This window comes from Micropterus dolomieu, linkage group LG01 (assembly GCF_021292245.1).
Source record: "Micropterus dolomieu isolate WLL.071019.BEF.003 ecotype Adirondacks linkage group LG01, ASM2129224v1, whole genome shotgun sequence".
Taxonomy (NCBI): domain Eukaryota; kingdom Metazoa; phylum Chordata; class Actinopteri; order Centrarchiformes; family Centrarchidae; genus Micropterus; species Micropterus dolomieu.
Window position 1 is genome coordinate 49,322,281 of NC_060150.1, and position 16,872 is coordinate 49,339,152.

The following is a 16,872-nucleotide window of genomic DNA, read 5'->3' on the forward strand; positions in this document are numbered from 1 at the left end:
TTGTTGTAGTTAGAGAGGTGAGTAGTTCTTTCAGATAAGGGGGGGGCATTTTCATAGATGCATCGGTGGGTGAGGAGGGAGTCTTGTATTCAATCCTAGCAGAAACAGGAAGCCAGTGAAGTGAATGGAAAATGGGTGTGATGAGGTCATACTTTCGGACTCTCATCAGGATCCTTGTAGCACTGTTTTGAACATATTATTATTTTTGTATTGTAGATTTAATGTTCATGTATGTTTATTAAGAGGGGATAAATTTTTCTTGTCACTGCTCAGATTCATTGAGAGTTTCCTCAAACACACAGCCATTTCTGACAAATCTAACTGTGTCAAAATTGCTATTAACAATCAATTCCCTTAAGTGTCTGTATCTGAAATGCATTGGTGTACATACATTTAGCTTCCTCAGTGTTGAAGGTTCACCTGTCACATTGACTGGAGTCAAGAAGATGAGAGAGTCACCAGGATACTTAAGCTTTCTACAAGGTCACCGGTATGAAGAAAGACCTCCAGTCTTCGGTAATGAACCTGGACCATCAGACTTAAAGTAAGAGACCGTTTCTACTGTAATCTGACCTGAAATGTTAACACAAAGTCTGTCTGTCTGTCCGTCCTCCACTTTTTTCAATAAAAACTGGACGGATGTGATCAAATTTTCCACAGACATGTTCTTTAGAGAATGAACTGTAATAACATTTGTAAGCCTTGGACTTTTATCTAGCACCATCATCATGTCCACATTTGAATGTGTACTTTTGTTTATGACCAAATACCTGCAGACCTAGAGACATTCCCATCAGCCTCAGCCGTACTCTGTGTCTGGTAATTAGCTAATATTAGCATGCTAAAACGCTGAGCTAAGATGGTGAGCATCTAATATTTGGGGTGTAAATATTAATTTTGGGTGCTGCATTATAACGGGGCTCTACTATATCTGAGCTTCACTCTTTCTCTTGAGCCATTTTGGAGTCCTCTGGATATTTAATGTATTCTGCTGCTCCTAAAATTGATGAAACGAGCTGATGTGATTGGCCATTATAGAAGCCAACCACTCCAGGCTACTTCCTGTTTCATGTGAATGTACATCTAGCTAGATCGGAAAATTCAGGTTGACAATAAGATAAAAGTTTGGTGACTGGTTGTGTGGAATCACCAGAGTATAGTTTAGTGAAGAGACACCCACCAACTGAGTCTGATCATTGTAACACTCTTCATAAGAGATAACAGCTATATTTTTTATTCCTACAGGGCGGATGGCAAAGAAAACAGGGCTACAGGGGATGAAGAGGATCAGCTGCATCCTGATGATCCAGAGAGGTTGAAGAAGCAGCAGCAGCTTCTGTGTGAAGAGGCACTGAATACAAATGTTAAAATTTTTATTAGTTTGTCCCTGATGACCATTTGATCCCAATTAGGAAAAAACACAGTACAGTTTAAAGAAAATAACCAAAAATATTGGGCAAAAAGTCTATGATCATCACTGTCAGATAATTTACCCCGTAAAAACCTTTTGATTTTGTCTACCTATCAAACTCCTGCTTAATTTACAAACTTACCCACAATCCTGCTCCTCCCCCACTGACAGAATTTGCTTAACTATGCTGAGATGACATCAGGCAAACAGCAGCATCTACCAGAGGTATTGTGTAGTACAGCACAGGTCTGCTGGATTTAGCATGTCAGCTTTCTCCATTAGAGCTGCAACACAATACCCATCAGACAATGCTCTACTCTCTAGTTTTAAATCACCAATTGATAGCTGAATTAAAACCAATCATGTGACCATTATTCACAGAGTAAAAAATATTTATTTTTTGTATGATGTAATGTATTACAAAAAGTGAAAAGTGATTTTAGTTTAGTAAGATGCAATATTTATTCTCTGTAGCCCTGTCTGAAATTAACATTTGATGCTATATTGTTGATTTGCCTGCCCAGGGATGGCTGATGAAATCTTGCCACCTGGCTAACTCTGGGAGAGTCAATGACTGTCCATTGTCCCTGTTAAATAAACAAAAAGAAAAAAAGTTAAGAGCACACGTAGTAAAAGAAGAGAAGAAACAATGAGGACCCTGTCAACTGTTTATAACTGAGTTAGTTACCAGTTTCTGCTCCCATCTCAACGTGTTCAATATCTAATTCACTGCCTTTTTTATTTTAGGAGAAGTTAAGATTCACACCTGAACTGCTGACTGAGTCTGAAAAGACTTCATACAGGTAACCAAATCATAAAATGCAGAATACTCCTTTCAGTGACACTTTAACTGAAAGGTCAACCTTTTCAGTAGAGTTTAGCTCATGTAGCGCCGGAATGCTTCAACAGAACTGCTCATCGGATGGTCGAACATCTTCACCTCACACAGTGATTGGTCAGCTGAGCTTCTTTAATTCTCCACACAATTATTTTACTTAAAGGTTTGAAATAGTTCATATAGCACTAAAGGATCCAGGTAACTTTTTTTCAGGAGAGATTTCATCAAGGTCATATTTATCCAAGGTGGGCTAAAATCAAGCGCAACTGTGCTCAGTTGAAGACACTCATCCACTCATCCAAGAGGCTTCTTCAGTTTTGACTGACTGGAAGGGAATCTCAGCTGGAGATTGTACTGGGAATAGGTGGTGTCACAAATGTGGTACGAGCCGAGGTTAGTTCTATTGTTCAAGGTGTTGTGTTTTAGCAATCGTGTCCTCAGAGTTTCTACTGCCTCCATGGTGGGGATTCAGGTGAACAAGGAGGTCACATCATCGGACACCATGTTTAGAATATTTTACCATTCCTTGTGGAAAAAAAAACTATAGCATGGAGAAAACGCATCAATAAGAACAGCAGGTCTGTTGCTATTTAACCAGGTTTCTGTTAAAACATGGAGTCAAGTTTATGTTCAGATATGAGTTCATTATCATGCCATTTTCTTTCTTAGTGCAGGACGTGGAACACTTAATGGGATGGAGGTCAAATTATTTGCAATTTGAGTACAGTTTAATTGATGGATCTCAAATGTTGCTTGTTGTAAATGTTAAGTGGGATGAAATTGGACTGAAAGAGCGAAGCCTGGTGAAGTAACCCAAGCCATGTTAAAGAGCTGGAATTGGACCAGAAATCAGGATCCTTTTACATGTGGACAGGTGTGTGGCTAGGAATTGTCATTATTCACCCAGGCTTTTAAACCCATACCAGCTCTGCCTTCAGTGGCTGTCAAGGATCATCAGTTCTATTGTTATGAATGTTATTGATGCCATTGCTCCAATCAGATCAAAGTTGTCTGGTAGGATAAAAGCACCATGGAGAAATGCCACACTGATAAAAGCTCAAAAAAAGAGTGTAGAGGGGCAGAACGCAGGGGGCAAAAAAACAGACAGATCTAACTGTAAACCACAGAGGGCAATGCACTAATTATTTTCTCTGAGATTATTAATAAAAATAACAATTATACAAGCCCCTTACTTACTTTCTGTCATTGACTGATTGACAAACACATTAGCCTCAGTCCCTCCTGATGAACTATCCATCAAGTCATGTAATGATTTTTTTTTTTTTTTTTTACAGATAAAATTCTAAACAAAAGAATGTCTGCAACCCCATCTTGGACAAAATGGCTACGTCACCTGGCCATATGCATAAGACTACTGGTACTCTAGTTTATTTAGCAAATTTTCACCCCCTAGGTAAAGCGACCTTGGCTGAAAATGTTAAAACCTTACGCCTACTACTTACTGCCTTGACAATCTGCCTACAGGCTTCTTTAAAGGCATTTTATCTGCGTAGCATCAGATGTAGTGCAGATAGTCAATAGTTAGGGACTTGAAGACAGCAGTTAATTAAACCACTCTTAAAAAAGTTTAATCTGGAGGCCTCAGTAGTAGATAACTACACTATCACAGAAATAATTTACATTTATTCATTTAGCTGAAGCTTTTATCCAAAGCGACTAACAACTGCTATGTATGCCAGAGGCTGCACACCTCTGGAGCAACGATGGGTTAAGCGTCTTGCTCAGGGGCACAATGGTGGATGTGTCACAGTGGGAATCAAACCCGGGACTCTCACACCAAAGGCATGTGTCTTTTCCAATTCCATTCCAGGAGATAAAGGCTTGTCATATGATCTCTGAGTCTTTGAAAGATAAAACAGATAATAGTTTGGAACCATTTCTAAGATGATAAAAACAAGACTGCCCAAGTTTTGGTCTGTGCCGCTCAAAAATTGAAAAATAAATTGATTTTAATTTCAGTGTGAGCAGAAAAGTATCAGGTTGTGACCGAGCAGAAAGAAATATTAAAATATGTAAAATACAATATTAATAAAAACTGTTGAACTCAACAGATCATGTGACCAGCAGGCTGAAAGCCTGTTGTAATCTGCCCTTCTGTGTCCTGCAGGTTCAGGTGTCCTGGTCCAGGTGTGTTCCAGTGTGCTTTGACTGGACTGATGTTTGGTATGACTCAGGAGGCGGAGCTGCTGTACCGGACTGTCCAATGGGATGAGAGCCTCCTCCAATCAGCCGGCAAGACGGCTGCAGGGCTGCTGTTCAGTATCAAGTGTCCTGAGGAGGCTGTCTGTCAGCTCCACCTGCCGCACTGTGAAACAAAGGACGGTGAGGACTTTATTGTGATTAGTGAGGGGAGAGTTTTGTCTGAGCAACGATGAAACAACATCCTGTTCTTACAGCAGATAGATATTTAGTTTGTCCTGAAAGCAGTTATCGTCTGGAGGTCACAATTTTCTTTTCTTTAGTTCTTTTCTTTTTACTTATTTTGCATGCTTACCATTTGTTTTTGAAATGCCTAGGCACAATATTTTATCCCCATTAGGCAGGAGCAAGGGCACCAACACTGACAGTTGTGTTCAGTAAATTGAGTTCAACGGTTATACTCTTCATTGACTTGATGTCCCGGATTAAGGACTAACATGATGCTGAGGTTGTTATCAGTAAACCAGAAGTTTACCAGCTCTGTGTTTTCACAGCTCTGCTGCCTGACGGTCTGCTGTCTGTCGTCCACATCACTGATGATGGAATGAGCATCCTCGAGCCGCTGGAGATTACAGACACTCATGTGGTTGTCAAAGTCCCTCACCTGTCTGCCTTTGGCCTGGTCTGGGACATCGTTAAAAGGTTGTGGACAACATCTGTTTGCGGCCAAGTTCTGCTGTTCCTCGGACCACCGAACCCAAGAACACAGAGGCAGATCCTAAATGTGCTTCTGCTACCGAGTAACATCCATCTGGAGGAGGTAAAGCTTCATCTTACAGCTTTCAGTCTAAACTTCTCTGATATGTCTTTAAAGGACAATTGACCCTTTGCTAAGCCACGCCCCCCTTAGTTACTGTTGCTAAGTCCAACAAACTGTCGAAACCTGTCAAACTTTTATCACGGCGTTGCCACTGTCTACAACTGTACTCCCTGGAGAAATATTGTCTAAATTTTTGGAAAACATGATCTCAGGAAGAAGCAGACAGTTTTGCAGTTGCATTTTACATTTGAAGGTTGTATTCAGGCTCTCAAACTGATGTGAAAAAAGTAAAGACAGAAGCTAAAGCCTACAGATCACAGAGTAAAAGTGAACCACTGTATTACCTGACTATTAAAAATGAGGACAACAATATTAAAGGTCAAGAATGTTTCTGTACAGCTGGTTAGGTCTCTATTCACTATTACAATCATTTAAAAGCAGAACAGTAGGGCTATGTCACATTATATTCAGTAGTAAGTTAGCTAGCGTTAACTAACCTTACATTAGGAACAATCCACAGCCGACATTTTTCTGGATTTATTTTAGGTTTTGGAAAGGGAATAAATTGTACTTCTCCTTTCAACCTTCCTGGATAATGACTGTAACGATTACACCCAGGAACAGCATTTGACCATATCTTTGAAAAATACAGCAAAAAAATGCTAGAAAACAACGCCTTTTGCTTTAGAGTCAATGGAGCGCTGCCATGAAAGTGTCGGACCTCAGTTAGAGCAAGTCCTACAGTATACTGCGCTGTGATTGGTCAACTGCATATTCAGGGCGTGGCTTGACGAATCGGATACAGTTTTAAACCTGTGGAAAGTGGGGGAAAAAAAAGGTGCTGGGACTCCCCATTCACATGTTGGCATGTCATACTGGATTCCCCTTGAACAGCATAAAACTCTTTTTTGTTTTTGTGTACACCGTTTGCCAGGGCCTTATAGAATCTCACTGGACAGTTCTTGTAGAGATCTCTTCTTCAGTACTGGCGGTTCTTGTCACAGACGTTTTATCCCTGTAATTTAGGAATTTTATATTAACAGATGCAAAAATCCAATCAAGTTTGTGACAGCAGCTGATATCACTTCTGAGCCGTTGTACAACTCCATCAGTGGGCTCACCGCCTTTTTTCCTCTGCCATGACTTTTTGCTTATTAGTATTAGCCTTACGGCTTGGTGTAGTTTGTTCCAGTTTTCCTTTTTGAGAGAGGCCAATTACACCCATAAAATTATTTAGGATCCCAAGTAATGAGGATTGGTCAAACTTTAGTAGAAATGTGCCGGAGGCAGTTACAACCTGTTAGTATAACATTCCCTGTTTTGTTACTCTGCGTTCACTGCAGAGCAAACAGAGAAACCTTTATACTAAACCCACTTTGGAAGATCTCCACTTGATGTGTCTAACAGACTGTAAAAGGATCTCAGATATTTTGTGCAAAATGAGGAATGAAGTTAAGATGTTCTGTTGTCTCTTCAGGTCAGCAAACAACAGCAGCCCTGTAAGAACATAAAGACTGCTTCTAAATGCAAACTCATCAAAGATGAAAGTTACACTCTTCTCTGTCCTCAGGCCATCAAAATTCAGCCTACGGTAAGTATGAAAATCTTTTCTACCACGAATCATCGAACTGCTGTTGATTACCTTTGGTTTACTTTGGATGCTATGGAAGTTCTGACACTTTGGTTTTCAGGAAGAAGATTTTGACCTGGAATTTGGACCAAATTACCATCCAACATTTGAGATCCGCCTGCCGACAAACACAGAAGAAGTGACTTTAACGGTCCGAGACCAGAGACAGACAGAGGTCTGGAAGCGTGAAGTTGATCTAACAGGTGAAGTCTTTATCCATTTTCAGCATCACTCCACCTGATAGTACAGCAGGATAGATAACATTTACTGATTGATCCATGGTGCCTTAATTCTTACTCTGCCTCAGATCGTTCTTCAGTCTGCATTCATTACTTAGTCCACTTTTTTTAACCTCTTTTTAAGGATCGTATTTGTTTGTAGTGTGTATAAAACAATGAATGAAGTGACAGTGTGTTGGTGTCTGTGGTAGTGAATGATCGGCTGAATGGGCAAGTTATCAGCTTTACAGCACTTTATAGTGGCTTTCAGCTCTGCATCTGTTTGTTTGTGGTGAATAATCTGGGTTTTGGTGTCTGGACAGTGAGACTTTATTAAGAAAACCAATGTATGGACATTCATCTAAAGTACGGATGTTACGTGGGCTTTAAAATCATGTCTAAGATAGCCGTTAATGACATTTATTTTCAGTTGGAAGTATTTCCCTGTTTATCTTCTAGATTCAAGAAGGGAAACTTCACAGAGGAACATCACAGCCAAGGAGATGGTCCCAGTAGAGGAGATGGTCCCAGTAGAGGAGATGGTCCCAGTAGAGGAGATGGTCCCAGTAGAGGACAGGGTTCCAGCAGAACAAAGGGTTCCAGCAACAGAGAGGCTGAACTCAGTTCGGACACAGTTTGTGAACAGAGTCTCTGAACCTGTTCTGAACCAGCTTCTGGATAAACTCCTTGAGCATCATGTTATAAACGATGAAGAAATGCAGTCAGTCAGAACAAAAGTCAGAGCAGATAAAGCCCGAGACGTGATTGACACAGTGCGAAGAAAGGGAACTGAAGCCAGTTCAGTCCTGATCACTGCTCTCTGTGAGGTGGATCTATGCCTTTCTAGAGTGCTGAATTTAAGATGAAGCAAATCAAAGACAATGTGATGATGAACCTCTATAACAGCTGTTTTATAGTCACTTATTGTTATCTTTGAATCAGAAGTTGTATTGTGTTTTGTGTTAAGTGAACCTGAATTACACTGCCTCAGTACACTGTATGGACATTGAGCAGGAAAACAATTCAATTAAGACGTGTCTTCAAACACTAACTAAAACAGACAGATGCTTTTGTGATCGGCAATTAGTCTAATTAAAAGTTTGATCAATGACCTTTTTAAGTCACAGAAAAGTAAACCAAGCAGATCGTATTGTTCTCAATAATGTGCACCTTTTGAGGTTGCCGCTACTTTTTAGCTTATGTTAGATATGATTTAGTACATATCTGTCTAAATGTGATATGGTTCCATGTAGGATCTTTAAGCAAAATAAAAAAAACAACTGAAGGTGAAAAGCCTGATTGCCTATTTTTATTTTCAGTTTAACTTTTATTTATATTTTGCACACAACTGGAACTTTTACTTTCTCGTATTTGGTGTAAACCTCTATTTTATTTGAAACCCAATTGTTTTTTTCTCTCTGAGTAGTTTCTTTAAAGGAGGGGTACCAACAATTTTGTCTCTGTTCCCAGTTTGATGTCATTCACATTCAACAGCAATACAATAACATGACACTTTACATACAAACACTATATTGACGTATTACTCTACATTATATTACATCTAAATGAAGATGAAAGGATTAACTAACTGCGTTTTTATGTTAAAATAGTGAAAAAGAAACAGAAAACGTTTGTACAACTTTTATTTGTCAATGGATTTAGAATGCACAGCGAAAATTTGAAGTTGATCGGACTAATTCCCTAGGGGGAGTTTGTTATTACAAAGTGTGTAAATCGCCAAAAATGACATTTAAATCCAAAATGACCGACTTCCTGTGGATGCCGGGCATTGCTCCAAGAGGCTTTTTTGAACGTCTGGACATGATACACATACCACAGGAATTTCGTAGACATAGGTGAAATTTAGTCCGGGGGCTGCACTGTAGGGGGCGCTAGCAAGCCATTTTGCCTGCTCAAGCGCAAAACCCATGTATGTTTAGGCCCACAAAATCGAGGTTACTTTGCAAAAAGAAAGAAAGAAAAACCCTTCTGTTTCAATAGGGACCTCGCACGGTTTGTACTTCGGCCCTAACTAACCAAAATGTTGATTGTGGACAACAACAGCTCGCTGCGAGCTTTGAGGAAGTCTGCACCGTTTCACTGTTTTCATTAACAAAGCAAGTGACTGTGGCTTCTGCCGAATCATCTTTTTCCAAACTTAAACTTAAAATCTTATCGTTACCCGAGGAGTTCAATGGGACAGACCCGTTTTTCTGGACTACACTTTCAGTGAAGAATCCCCCGTGCCTTCCAGCTGGATTTAAAGGGTTTAATAAACGACTTTGCACAGCGAAAAACTAAGAGCTTAAGTACGTTCTACTTACTATAATGTCAGTAGAACGTGTTTATTAGTTATTTAACTAAAAATAAATCTAGCCTAAACGCTTGTGTTTTGTGTTTATACCTATATACGCGTGGATATGAAACATTTTGTCAATAATGTCAACGGTGCACCGACAGTTTTCATGCGTTTGTTATTGTGCACTGTCACTATCATGATCAAGTGTGAAGGTGCGCTGTCACCTGTTCCAGTCTTTCATGTTGTCACCTGTTATGTTTTCTGTGCAGTGTGTTTCGCTGTTACTGGTTATTTTCACTTCGGAAATCTGCTGCTGACATCATGTTACTCTGATTGAGATGGGAAAGCTGCTCTAACCATCGTGTATTGAGGCTGTCATGCATGAAAGTGTAGAAAGTAGATATGAGCAGTGGAGACAGAATTATTATATATAAAGGAATCCTATGCCCCCCTTGCTCAAGTCAGTGCCCCACCTGCATACTGGCTATTAAAGGTAACAGAGAAACCCAGAAAATGGATCAATTAATGTGAGGGAACTAAGAAAATATCAGGAAAATCCTACTACAACAGCTGAGCTTTATTTGTGATGAATCAGAATCACTTTAAATGATGGCAGGTGTGAAATGACTTCTAGTTAACCTGAGTTTGAATGTGATTGGTTGATTCTGAACACAGCCACATCCCCAGTTATAAGAGGGTGTGCACACTTATGCAACCAGGTTATTGTAAGGTTTTTATTTTTCATTTTCCCCCTCAAAGATTTCAGTTTGTTTTTCTATTGAATTGTTCACATTATAGGTCACATTAAAGGTGGAAAAAGTTCTGACATGATTTATCTTTCTCTCATTATTTTACATCATAAGAACCTGGCATTTTAGACTTTTTCTATCCACTGTATATATATCCCTCAATATTGATGTGGTTCTCCTGGGTGGATCTCTAAACATGTGCGAGTCTGTGAGCTGTTCTTTGGGCAAATAATATGGTTGGCATCTTAAAATTAAAAGCTCTCATCTTACATGAGTCTTATGTTCTGTCAGAGCAGAACACGGTCAGATCATCGAGTGCAATAGCTTCATCCTGGATGTTGTGATGGAGGTCTGTATAAAGATGATTGCTCAACAGACTCCCCCCCCCTATTTTAGCCTGAGTCTTTGTTACAGCTGCCTGTTTGTATGTGTTTAACAGTCATTTGTAGTGATATGCTAATCAGGCTGTGTGGCTCCTTGCTGAAGATTGGTCTGGCCATTGCCAGCCCCGCCTATATGCTGTTTGTCATCCAAGGATGCCGATTGGAGCGGCACTCCTCCACTTCCTCCAATCCAAAAGCTGCCTGTCGCATTGCGTGATGGTGATTGGGAGCAGTGCCCCACCACTTCCTCCAATCCTGTAGCTGCCAGCAAGACTGCTCCCCCTTCAAATACGGTGCCATCCTGCTGTTCCAGGCAGATCTCATTCTGGTGATCAGCTTGCCTTGTTGCCACTGGTGTGATTATGATGACTCTGTTTGAGTGGAATTGTTTGTGTTAGCATTGTAGCCAATTAGTAGATTATCCTTGTGTTTTGTTTTCCCCTATTGAAGCATCAGTGGTGCACTTAAACTGTGATCTGTGTTCTCACCTCAGAAATCAGGCCAGGGTTAGTTTAACACTTACTCTGTTTGCACACCTGTAGTTTCTCTTTGTTAGTTTCACTAGGTTTAGGGGTGCTGTGCTCTTTGAGTTTGGTTTGAAGTAACCAGAGAGGGTTTTTGTTTCAGCAGTTAGTTAATAATGTTTGTAGAGATCTCCTTTTGTTATATTGTTTTCAATTGTTTACGCAGCAAACTCTCTGTACAATAAATAACTTTAATATACCAAAACCATCTGGTTTATGTTGCTTCCCTTTCCCCTTCCAAGCTGGGTTGTAACAGTCTTCCTTCATCCATTTTATTTTCTGTGACCGGTCATTAGCCAGGAGCAGGCGGAATAGGGGTATAGCATTATGTCAAATCTGGGTTAGTGTAGCTCGGTTCTCGGTGCCTCCTTTTCCGGTGTTAGTGAGTGTTTTTCTAACCTAGGTAACACATGCTTCAGTAATAAAGGCAAACCCCCAAACAAGAGGGTGCATGCTTTCTGCAAGATGTGACTGGCTGTAAAATAATAAAAGTTGTATGTAAACAGAACTAACAATATATCCATGGATTACAAGGATTGGGGCACCATCATGAAACCATACATTTTTAAATTTCTCTCTTTTGGTCTTTGATTTTTTTTCAGTTAAACTTTAAAATGTAATTTCTAAGAGAGCTGTAAAAATGATGGTTATTAAACCATCTTTTCTCTGGTTCTAGATTCCATACAGGAAACCCTAGAGAGGAATATCCCAGCAGAGGAAACCGTCCCACGCTGCTTTCAGTCTGGACACAACTTCTGAATAGTGTCTGAACCTGTTCTGAGCCAGCTTCTATATACATTTCTTGAACTTCACGTTATAAATCATGATGAAATGCAGTCAATCAGAACAAAAATTACAAAACGTGATTGTCACAGTGCTAAGAAAGGGAGCTGAAGCCAGTTCAGTCCCGATCGCTGCTCTCTGTGAGGTGGATCCATTTATTTCCAGAGTGCTGAACTTAAGATGAAGCAAAAGCAAGAATCTGTGTGATGATGAATCTTTATAATGTTAATTACTTATTGTAATATTTGAATCAAAAGTTTTGTTTCCAATGAGTGGAAATGACTATGTTTCTAATTAGACTGTATGTTTTCTTAGGTCTTGGTTATGTCATGATGGGGAAGCATGCTCTGACACAGAGTTAGTATGTAGCAGGCAGTGGAAAGGCTTGAAATTATATTCCTTTATTATGGGAGATGATTATAATTTATTACTAATAAAAATGATTATGATCTAACTAAGAATGATTATTCCTTAAACCTCTATTGTGCGGTGTTGACTCTGGGCAACATACCCATTTTTGGCCTAGTACACTCTGAACTTTGCTTTTGGCCAATCAGAAAGTGGAAAGACTTCCACCATGGAGGGAGAGGAGTTTGATGCGAGCAAAGGTGTCGTCCCCAGAGCTGTGCAAAGCTTCAGAGCAGCAGAGAAACTGGGAGCAGAAGGCTGGGAGGTTAGGGTGTACTGCCACGCATGTGAATTCATCCAGGGAAGGAGGTAGTAGTACTCAAATACAGAGTTCTACTGTGAAGTCTACTGCATCCTGAGAAAAGGCTGCCATTAGAAGATCTCATTTTAAAGCTGCAGTAAGTGTTTATGGCCACCTGGGGACAGCACTGATCACTGACAGATCCCTTTTTAACTTGATAAGATGAAAGACTTGTTAGGAAACAGCTGGTTTCCACCTCCTGCTGTTCTGGAGCAACATTCTCCTTCATTTGGTGTCGTATTTGTGGCCACCAGTATTCCTTCTTCTTTGAACCCTTTCTGGTCTTTAGCAGCTCCTGAGGGAAACCCGCTGCTCTGCTGCTGGCTGAGTAGCAGGTCTAACGCTACGTATAATTTTAATACAGTTATGAAAATGTATATTTTAGGGAATATTAATTCATACCTCGAAACCAGGGGGCACCACCTAAAGATTTGCTTGTCCGCCCAAGGCTTTAGGTCCTTGAGTATAGCTTGATAGTTACACACATTTCTGGTAATTCATTAGTTATTAATAGTTCAGTCAATCAGTCAGTCTCAAATCTGAGGGCAAGTCCTCTGTACAGGGACCCCAGATTCTTAACAATACACACACACAAATCACTGTGATCAAGGTGAAATTTATTGACTGACTAAAGGGAGTACAACAGTGGGACTAAATGTGGGAATATTAAAGGGACAATAGTCAACATGGAAAAAAACCCAGAAGGTAATGAACAGAGAATGTAAGGCTCGATTGAATTTCAGTTTATGTTGTAGAGGGAGAGGATTCTACAAGGATGAGGGAACGAATGGTCAGAAATTACGTTGCAAATTTAGTTTGAATAACCTAGGGGTTTATTAACTATAGATGAGGGCCAACTAGAGAATACCAACGAGTCACAGAGTGTAGTTTGTTTTGCCTTACTTTTGTCTCAATTCCCCGTAGCAAAGGCTCACTGCCGGTTGGCTCGTGGATGTTGTCCTGGCCAGACACCCCAGTTGTGTCTCGAGTTGAGTTCAAACCGGTGGATTTATTCCGGAGTCCTTTGCGGGAAAATGCGATCCGCCCTGGCTTTACACTCTGAGTTTGTTTGGTGTCGCCATAGCTCAGCGGAAGACACTCCAGAATCTGTTGCTGGAGCCGTGACTTCGTTCATTAAAGGCAAGAAATGAATGGGCTGCTGAATTTCTGTGTCCAAAGTTGCTTAGAACGATTGAATGATGTTAAAACAGTGGTTTTATTGAGGCTAACAGATGCTAGTTGCTAACGAAGGCTAACCCTGATTCCTGAGTTCCTCCATCGAATCAACAGAAATTCTGTTTACACCAGAAATAGAAACCGTGATAACAGCTGGACTGTGATCAGTTGCTCTAAAACACAGAATGAACCATCAGAGTCTGAGGAAACACAGCTTCTTTCTTTTGATGCTGCAGAAGGTTTCACAAGAGAAAACCAGCCTACTTCTCAGCACACTTTCTCAAAGAGTTTATGGTCTCAGTCGCTAGTTTCAAGTCTTCTTCAACACAGCATGAAGTTCATTTAGTAAATTATGGTCCCATTTAGAGGAACAGAGACCAGAAAGCAGGGGAGGCTTTAGGGCGGAGCTACAAGCTGATTGACAAGTCAATACTACAGCAACCTTTCAGTTGTAGCAATGCGTATCTCTGCCCTGCTCCACCCTCTTATTCAATTATGGTCACTTCTGGTTTCCAAAGATGGTGACGGCCAAAATATCAAAGTCAAGGCATCAAAATGGCAGTCAACAAAATAATGAGTGGCATCACAGTTGCTTTGTCCACTTCTTTTTTACAGTCCACGAGTGAAGTACGTTCCAGCTTAATTTGACATGCAGTTCAATGTGAAACCATCAGCTTTGGATTGATTCTCTGGTTCAAATGAAACATAAATTGTTGCCATTTATACTTGGACAAATGCACAGATGATATCTAAGTCACATTTTCCGGCAATGACAAAGGGCAGCTGTTTGCGGTCCAACATACATGACTTATTTGTTTTCATCCAACAGCGTACTTGGAAAAAGTGCCGGAAAGAAATAAAGGTTAAATGCCTCAATCAGTTATTATTAAATCTATGTGTGAACTCAAAGATTTTGCTAACACTGAAGTGTCTATTATTGAACATTGTTGTTCATTTGAAGTGTCAACGCAGCTAGAAATAGATTAGAAAATGCAACATTTAGTATCCAACATTTGTCGTTTTGCACATTAGCTTCATTGTACTTGCTCATCGTGACATCTTGAATCTGAGGATTAAAATTGCTTTTTTCCTGAAATTTCAGGCTTCTGCAAAAACAGCTTGATAAAAACACAATATTTTAGAGGTTGTCTTCACGGTCATCCTTATTTTTAATGCGACAACTTGCATGTTCTGTCATGACCTCAAAGCTTTCTTTGTGAGCTTTTCCCATTATATATATCTGAAATCACAAATCTCAGCTCACATTGTACTGCTTGGGAACTTCAAATGTCAGAAATGTTAAATGTTAAAATGATGAGCAACATCATGAAACCCACCCACTGGACTGCTCCATGTCTGCTAGAATTGCCTCTATAAAATGTATGCAGTGCTGCATGTAGATAAATATTGACCCATCTCTCTTTAAAGAGAATTTGGATGTGACACATTTATTAAGTCAGTTTATGGAAAGATCTTTAAAGTACAGAGTATTGTAGCTGAAGAGGCAGTCTGAAGTGTCAGGGAAATCTGATGATGCCAGCTGCAGATGGGGAGAAACTGTTTTTGTGGTGTGAGGTTTTGGCCACAGCCTCCATCCAGAAGGGTTCACACAGTTAAATTTAAGCAAGACAGTAGGCTACGCCTGTCACTCTGTGATAAACTACATTAACTACACCGATAGATGCAGGCCACTTCAACTTCACATCACCTGAAGGGTGCACGATGCAAGCAAGCAAAAGTCATATTTTTGATCAAAATGTTTAACAACAACAACTAGTCATTTAACAAAACAAGTTACATAGCTGCCATTTAATACTTATACTCATGAGTTGAGTGGTGCTGCTACCATGCCAACGTTTTCATTGTGTCAAAAGCTGTGGTCAATGTAACTCAATCTGATAGGTTAATGACATTGCTCCGTCAGTAGTGTTAGTAAGAATTTTCAGTGGCAACAAACAGAATCTGATTAAGAATAAAATTATCTTCACAGTTTTTTAATTTCTGGTCCTCCCCAAACAGGGATGTTTTTAAAAAAACAAAAAAGTAAAGAAGATACATGGCCTCGGCAACAACACTAATGTTAACTAAAAGTTCAGAAATGCAGACCTGGCTGTTGATTCACAGTGGGATCAGCAGTACTACCAACACTTTAATATCAGTGTAAACCATCTGATTCAATGTTGTAATTAATTAACTCAAAGAACCTTTACCTTGTGTTATGGACAGTCACCACCATGGGTGCCTCTGTCTCACCAGGATAGTGGTTGTCCAATAACCGCAAGGTCAGTGGTACTATCCCCACTGTCTGCATATCAATACATTTCATGAGCAGTTGGCACCTTAGTCTGTGCTCATCAGCGTGTGAATGTGATGTGAAGCGCTTTGTGTGGACTGAAAGCTATATAAACGGGACATTTACTGATACTTAAACATGTCTCAACAACATATGATACTGCCATATGGACTTAATCGATCATTTATTGATCTGTTTTGTAATTAATTGTGCAGTTTATCTGCATGAACTTAAATCTAAAGTGAAGAAGAAGTTCGTGTGTGTGTGTGTGTGTGTGTGTGTGTGTGTGTGGGATTTGTGGACATGGTGACAGAGGTCAGAGGGTTCACTGACCCACAGAAGGAGGAGTACTTCAGGAAGAGATTCAGTGATGAAGAGCTGTCCAGCAGAATCATCTCCCACATCAAGACATCACGAAGCCTCCACATCATGTGCCACATCCCAGTCTTCTGCTGGATCACTGCTACAGTTCTGGAGGATCTGTTGAAGACCAGAAAGAGATGCGTGCTGGCCAAGACCCTGACTGAGATGTACATCCACTTCCTGGTGGTTCAGTCCAAACTGAAGAATGTCAAGTATGATGGAGGAGCTGAGACAGATCCACACTGGGCTCCAGAGAGCAGGAAGATGACTGAGTCTTGGGGAAACTTGGCTTTTGAGGAGCTGCAGAAAGGCAACCTGATCTTCTATGACTCGGACCTGACAGAGTGTGACATCGATATCAGAGCAGCCTCAGTGTACTCAGGAGTGTTCACACAGATCTTTAAAGAGGAGAGAGGGCTGTACCAGGACAAGGTGTTCTGCTTTGTCCATCTGAGCGTTCAGGAGTTTCTGGCTGCTCTTCATGTCCATCTGACCTTCATCACCTCTGGTGTCAAT

At 40.3% G+C, this 16,872-nt stretch overlaps 2 protein-coding genes across 2 annotated transcripts in view; both read left to right on the top strand.

The window, feature by feature from the left end:
* LOC123968035 (NACHT, LRR and PYD domains-containing protein 3-like) overlaps window positions 1-8,370 on the top strand; it is a 49,782-nt gene extending 41,412 nt beyond the window's left edge. The window contains exons 8-16 of the mRNA XM_046044509.1: window positions 398-544; window positions 1,246-1,363; window positions 1,583-1,636; window positions 2,159-2,214; window positions 4,378-4,592; window positions 4,964-5,229; window positions 6,707-6,820; window positions 6,921-7,062; window positions 7,537-8,370. Of these exons, the coding sequence (XP_045900465.1) occupies window positions 398-544; window positions 1,246-1,363; window positions 1,583-1,636; window positions 2,159-2,214; window positions 4,378-4,592; window positions 4,964-5,229; window positions 6,707-6,820; window positions 6,921-7,062; window positions 7,537-7,943 (1,519 nt within the window). The 3' untranslated portion in view covers window positions 7,944-8,370. The remainder of the gene's footprint in view (window positions 1-397; window positions 545-1,245; window positions 1,364-1,582; window positions 1,637-2,158; window positions 2,215-4,377; window positions 4,593-4,963; window positions 5,230-6,706; window positions 6,821-6,920; window positions 7,063-7,536) is intronic.
* Window positions 1-16,872, top strand: part of LOC123968066 (NACHT, LRR and PYD domains-containing protein 12-like) — a 583,923-nt gene that overhangs the window by 295,894 nt on the left and 271,157 nt on the right. The window lies entirely within an intron of this gene.